Raw genomic sequence first — 7,295 nt, 5'->3', positions numbered from 1 at the left:
TTGGTGGCAACAATAATAATAATAATAATGGTTAAAATAGTTGATAATTGTTTTGTAACATATTTTATGAAATTTTATGAGTTGGAAATATTTTCAATAAATAAAATAAATTTAAATATCAGTCATATCTTTTTGTTTTATTTAGGTTTTGTAAAGTATTTTATTTTAATTAATTTTCTTATAAAATATTTTATACAAAATATATATCTCTTGTAATTAGTAATGGAGTTGGACAAAGGAAATCAAGTCACCTTCGATTGAAAATACAAGAGTTGATTTCATCCAATTTAAAATGAAGAATGACCATTCAAGGATGTTAGACTTCTATTAATGATTCAAGCCTTTACATGTTTCCTCTTTTTAACTGAAGTTGATGGGTTTGTTTTTCTTTTTCTTTTTTTTGTTAGGTTGAAAATTTAAAGAGAAAAAAAAGTTTGCACCGTCAACTTCATAATAAAAGAAAAGGCTTGCATTAACATTTTAATCTCCTTCGAGTAGATCTCAAGTGTAGATCCAGGCCACACCTAGACCAACTAATTTACCTGGGATACTCTCTTAACAACACTCGCTAAAACACAATGAAACAATCTAATAGATCTTATCAAATCTATCCCAGGTTATTAGATAATAAACATATTATAAAAGAAAAAAATAGTACGGGGAAATCATTATAGATCAAGATAATTTTTACTATGGATTATAATAGTAGTTTTATTTTAATTTCTCATCTTTTCACGAGACATTGATTTAGCTTTCTTTTATTTCCACAACAAATGGGTGGCGCTGCTAGAAAGGTTGATCATACCTATACTGGGCCCAAAGACTCAATGATTTACCATGCCATGGTAGATTGTGATCCTTCTGGCCCCTTAATGGTTAATATGACCAAACTGTATCCTAAGTCAGATTGCAGTTCCTTTGATGCTTTTTGTAGGGTTTATAGTGGTAAAATTATGACAGGCAGTCTATAAAAGTTTTGGGAGAAGGCTATTCACAAGAGGATGAGGAGGACATGACAGTAAAAGAAGTGACCAAACTATGGGTATATCAAGCTCGGTATAGGGTATAGGTTACCCATAAGCATGGCACCTCCTGGTTCCTTGGTTCTCATTGAAGGTGTGGATGCTTCAATTATGAAAACTGCAACTCTCAGTAATGTGAATTATAATGAAGAAGATACATACGTATTTGGACCACTTCAGTTCAATACTCTCCCAGTAGTTAAAACCGCCACTGAGCCTCTAAATCCAAGCGAGTTGCCCAAGATGGTGGAGGGTCTTAGGAAGATTAGTAAAAGCTATCCTCTGGCCATAACTAAAGTCGAGGAGTCTGGGGAGCACACTGTTCTTGGTACTGGAGAGTTGTACTTGGATTCTATTATGAAGGACCTTAGAGAGCTGTATTCTGAAGGGGAAGTCAAGGAATCTATTTCTCACAATCCTATTTAATATACTTCTGTGATTTATTCTGCTCTTTCCTATGGGATGCTCTTAGTTTTAATGCAGATTCATCTTTTCTAATGCTTCATGTCAAATGTAGGTAGCCGATCCTGTTGTCTCATTCTGTGAAACAGTGGTGGAGTCTTCATCAATGAAATGCTTTGCTGAAACACCCAGCAAGAAAAACAAAATAACCATGGTAAAGAAGGCCAAAAGTTTTATTTGATCTAGTTTGGGCCTTTCTATTTCAATGCTGTGGACTTTTAATTTAGTTAATCTGAAATGATTCTTAACTTTATAGATAGCTGTGCCATTGGAAAAAGGGCTTGCAGAAGACATTGAGGATGGTGTTGTAAGTATTGACTGGAACCGGAAGGCTCTAGGTGACTTCTTCAAGACAAAATATGATTGGGATTTGCTTGCAGCCCGATCCATATGGGCTTTTGGCCCTGACAAGCAGGTAATCTAGATGCATAATGTACTCGCAGAACAATCTACCTGTGATTTAATTTTTTCAAATGATCTGTGGTCAAATCCTGCTCATATTGTGATACTCTAATTCACTCATTTTTCAATGATTGGATTAAACAAACTTAATTAATCTTATTTGACATTGATATCTGCAGGGACCTAACATTTTGCTAGATGACACTCTTCCTACTGAAGTGGACATGGGATTACTGGGTGCCGTGAAGGATTCTATTGTTAAAGGGTAAACTGGATTGTTCAAGGGTAAACTGGAACGTTCTTCTTTTCGTTTACCTTTTAACCAAATGCCTAACTAAAGCCTTCATGTTCTTTTGGATAGGTTTCAGTGGGGTGCACGAGAAGGACCACTTTTTTTATGTTCTTCAATCACTTGGCTGTATTTTGTAAAGAGGTTCCAGCACAAATTGAACAAACGATCTTTCTGCTCCACTAGCAGGAGGTTTCTTCTTGAAAGTCCTGTCCTCAGGATTATAGTACATATCCCCCCAGAGACGAGATGCAAACTTATCAGCATCAAATGGGATACCATGGAGTTTGAGATACAATCTGGCAAAGGAATGCAAAGTGAAGGACCATCCTGCGGTTGCACCAGCAAAACAAACATTTCCAGCAGCTGGATCTATAACTAGGACATTTCCAGCAGTCAAAGAGAGAGCAGATATATGGTTATTGATGACTTCTATGGTATGTCTTAGCTTATGGTAAGCATCCTTTGGGGGCAATTGAAGCTCTGTTATGAGTCTGTCAACCTTCAAAACAAAATATGCAAAGAGCACTTACTGAAACAATCAAAATATTTGAAAAATCAAATTGCACGTGCCAATAGAGACAGTGGTAGGAGGGAATTACCTTATTGATCACAACAACAATAGGCAGCTGTTCCTGAATTGCGCGGCGTATGGCCCTCTCCGTGTTTACCAAAGCAAAAAAAGAAAATTTGTCATATCAAGCAGCTAGACCAAGCTCGTTCACACATAGAAACAACAGTTATATCATGAAATAGCATCTTCAAATTTTAAACAAGATCTATAGGTGCATGGTTTTGAGAACAAGTTGACACAAGTCAAACAATAGAATATTATAGCCTTGCTGCTGCAATTGGCCCAATCATGGACAAAACCATTTGCAGACTTCATGTTTATTGGGAAGAAGACTAGAATATGTTATGTATTGAACTCATCATGATTGATGAATTTACTATCTAAGGAAAAGGGCTTCGCAAAGTAATCCACATATGTGTGGATAAAATCATAATAGGATATGAACGTACTATTTTTGTAATGAATTTAGCAATATTGAACTGAAAATAATTCTTACCATCACTCCTTCAGCTGCATCCACAATCAACACGGCACCATCAGCAAGCCTGAATGCAGCAGTCATTTCATCAGAGAAGTTGACATGACCAGGGGTGTCCATGATGTTACAGAGGTACGACTTTGAATTGCTATCCTCAAGAACGAGTGACATTGGAACTGCCTTGATAGATATCCTTCTTTCTTGCTCATCGATCCTTGTATCTGTGTATCTTATATGCTTCTCACTATTTAAATCAAAAGTGGGCATATGATGCGTTTGCTCAACCAACATGTCCATAAAAACTGTCTTCCCATGTTGTAGATGGCCCACAAGGGCAACATTACGAACCAAAGAGGGATTTGACATGAGACCAACAAGAAACTGGCTGGAAACATAAGTTGAAGAGTCCTTAACCCCAACCTCAAGCTTGATGTTCCTAACAGGCTTAATTATTGGTTGCTCAAGAGGCTGCTCGTCTTCATCATTAACCAACGTTTCAACACCTGGATCATAAACCTCCTCCGCAGTTGGGTAGTACTTCTTGTCCTCAGCAAGAACAACTTGGTTATCCATATCAACATCATCAGAAGCAGCAAGCCACCCATTGGAAGCATGAACTGCGTCCTCACCATCAGATTCCTCCTCATCCTAATGAGGCTTGTCTGGGAGTTCTTCATCTTCTTCCTCTCCATCATTCTCTTGGTCAGACTCTATTTCCGGACCAATGTAGTTCCCAAACTCATCATATAAATTGTCGTCCATGTCACCACGTTAACCTGCCATACCAAATCATAAACCAAATCAATAACCAAACACCGCCGAATCAGCCAAACCTCCACAAAACCCAGTGAATACCAACTAAATTTGTGCTTAAAAATTCTTCGCATTTTGTATCAATCAACATTAAAAACAAAACCATTATAATCTCTGATTAAGAAAAGTTAAGAAAAAAACGAAGACTACAATCTCACTGACCCCTTTTTCCCACTCGAACTAAACTTCAAATCTCACCTTTTTACCTCATGCAACTTGAAAACAAGAAACACATAAACGCGGTAACTTAACAAGCTCACACTAGCATCAGGGTGTCTAATTTTCTCTACAAATCGAATAACCCATTTCTTAAAGATCCATACTAACGACGATACAGGAAAGTAACTAGGATAGTAACCATTCAGTCGTAACGAAAGTATTCCAAGTGGACAGCTTGTGTAAATAGAAACTGAATCGCGAAACAATATACATAAGCAAAAATGAAGGCAAGAAAGGAAGAAGAGAAGGTGCTGCATGCCTAGAAGTAGAAGAGAGAGGGAGGGAGGGAGGGCGGGAGAGGGTTTTGAAGGGGTTCTGGTTCTGTAGATTGCGCGCTCGTTATGGTAGACGGATCTCGGTAGGTTTATTTTGCTGGGCTGTGATTTATTAATTGGGCTCTCTCTGTCTTGTAATAAGATCCGCCGTCTTTGTTACTACTAAATTGTTTGTGTGAATTGTTCATCTCGACTGCTATATTCATAATTTAATCAATTAATTTTTATGTTCTCTTTAAATTCATTCAATTAGATTTTATTATCTAATTTTATTAAATTAATTCAATAGTTAACTTCCATAAAATATGCATGTTAATTGCACATGCAAATGTCACATTATAGATATTTTTATAAGAGTTTTTATTTAAAAAATATTTTTACTATATTTCTAAGACAATTCATTTGCTTGTGTAAATAAATAAATCTGAAATTCATCTCATGAATTGTGTATTTGATAATGCTATATAGTTACCATGCATAGTTAATAATGAGATTGGATAGAAATTAAATATAGAGATTATTAAAACAAATTTAGAAAACATACTAATTAAAAAATATAAGCATAGAAATGAGTAATCAACACACACACACACACAAAGTTGAATTTAAAGGTTTTTTATTTTATTTTATTGGTTTTTTTGTAAAAAATTCTTTTTGAGCTTTTTTTTTATTCTAATGAGAGATTTGTGTGTGTTGAAAGGTTGGTTAATAATTTCAAAATGTAATAATTGTTGAGGAAAATCTTGGAAGCAAAACATGTCAATTGTCTATCATATAGTTTTTACGTTGAAGGATTTTAATTTGAGTTTCTGGGAGGCAACAAACATCTATTTTTTTCTTTATATATATACTAGTAATTTGGTGGAAAGTTTAACTTATATCTTACAAAGGATATTTGCACTCTATTTCGCAAAAATGGGATAGATGAGCAACATTAACGAAAAGTTAATATTTATATTTCTCCTTTTTATATCCAAAAAAATCATAGTATATAAAATTGTAAAACTATTGACATTGTTGTAACCCAATTTTGGATTTACTAAAATTTTCTCGAATGTTATTTTATTTTATTATTCATAACAAAAAAAATATAAATAAAAAAAAGAGTTTAAAATATATTTTCTCGAGTCAACCGTATCTTTCGATCAAAATCGAGTCCACCAGGTCAATACGAGTTAAACGATGTCGACCGGGATAAAAAATGAGTTCTGGTCGTTTCGGGTCAAAACAGTCATTTTCGGTCAAAACCGGGTTCATCGGGTCAATATGGGTCCCACCATGTCGACCGGGATGAAAAATGAGTTTTAGACCGTTTCGGGTCAAAATCGAGTCAACCGGGTCAAAACGGTCCCACCATGTCGATCAGGATGAAAAATGAGTTTCGGGCTGTTTCAGGTCAAAACCGTCATTTTCGGTCAAAACCGAGTCCACCAAGTTAAAACGGGTCCCACCATGTCAACTGGGATAAAAAAAATGAGTTTCAAGCTATTTTTGGTCAAAACTGTTATTTTTGGTCAAAAAACCCGGTCCACCGAGTTGATACCCATATAAAGATTTTTTTTGGTAATTAAAATTGATGTTTAGCTGTTGAAAAGCATTTTATAATACTGATTTGAGTTTTTAATTTTACTCCTATAAATAAATATTATTATTATATATAATAAAACAAAAAAAATAATACAATTTTGTCACAGTAGGTGGAGGATTTCTGCCGATGGTAGGCGGTGCATCTATAGATTGAAAATTTTGCACAATCCGTGATTCTTTGTCCCCTATCATTGGCTATAAAGAGCCAATGAAACCAAGCCAGAAGAAAAAAGAGAAGAAAAAAAGAAAAGAAAAGAAGAGAATTCTGAATTCGAGCTTACTATTTGTATTACTATTTGATACTCTTCACTTATTTTCTACTTTTTCTTCACGCGAGTAAGATATTGATTTAAAAAAAAAAAAATTTGAAAAATACCAAAAATATCCCAACCGTTAGATCTAATAGTATTTAAATCTGAGCCTTTGATTTTTTAGGATACAATAGACTTTACCACACCGGATTAAAACTCAAATCCATCTCAGCGTTTAAAATAATCTGCCCTTCTATCCTGTTGCGCCACGTCATCAGGTGTACCAAACACTCGGTACACCGCACCACACCGGAATAAAACTCAGATTATCCGGACCGTCCGATCAACTTGCAGATCAAGCCAATCACAGCCGCATGATCTGTTCATCCGCGATCTAACGGTTCACAGGCTTCAGATGCATCAGTGCACCATGCGCGTGTTTGCACCGTAGCACAATCTCATAGCCCCTCTCTCCTCTCGCCGACGACTCTCTCTCTTTCTCCTCTGATCTTCCATTTCCGGTCATTTTAAGCGGCCAAACCACCACAGAAAGGTGCATCGCCTCCTCTGAAGCAAAAAACCGGTCTTTTTACACGTTTTCACCGCCGAATCTGGCCGCAAAAAAGGCCGCGACAGAATCGGCCAACCGGAGCTTCAAGTCGACAATTCTCCCTCATCAGCCATCAACGGCTGTTGAGACCACCACCATCAGAATCCTCGTCCTCAGATCTACCAGAATCAACCATTTGTTGGCTGGAATCTCACTAGAAAATTTCGCTGCCACCAACAGTAGCCGCACGTGAGCCACACGCGCAGCCAGCGGTAATTTCGTAAATTTTAGAGAAATCCGAGGGTATTTCAGTCTTTTACCTATACAGGGGTACTCAGGTAATTTTCTATGATATTTTATGGTATTTTTTTAT

General features: G+C 36.2%; 1 protein-coding gene and 1 pseudogene across 1 annotated transcript; one reads left to right on the top strand and one right to left on the bottom strand.

The window, feature by feature from the left end:
* Positions 1-781: 781 nt before the first annotated feature.
* LOC105131965 (116 kDa U5 small nuclear ribonucleoprotein component-like) lies at positions 782-2,299 on the top strand. Its single transcript, XM_011035201.1, has 5 exons — positions 782-1,422; positions 1,541-1,638; positions 1,741-1,899; positions 2,066-2,171; positions 2,248-2,299. The coding sequence occupies exons 1-4, from the start codon at positions 1,083-1,085 to the stop codon at positions 2,153-2,155; spliced, it is 687 nt and encodes a 228-aa protein (XP_011033503.1). The 5' UTR covers positions 782-1,082; the 3' UTR covers positions 2,156-2,171; positions 2,248-2,299.
* On the bottom strand, positions 2,196-4,640 carry LOC105131966 (116 kDa U5 small nuclear ribonucleoprotein component-like; annotated as a pseudogene).
* Positions 4,641-7,295: the final 2,655 nt, after the last annotated feature.

The sequence above is a fragment of the Populus euphratica genome, unplaced genomic scaffold (assembly GCF_000495115.2).
Source record: "Populus euphratica unplaced genomic scaffold, PopEup_1.0 scaffold73.1, whole genome shotgun sequence".
In the NCBI taxonomy this organism is placed as follows: Eukaryota; Viridiplantae; Streptophyta; class Magnoliopsida; order Malpighiales; family Salicaceae; genus Populus; species Populus euphratica.
The sequence above is the reverse complement of the archived record's forward strand: the minus strand, read 5'-3'. Positions and strand labels throughout refer to the sequence as shown.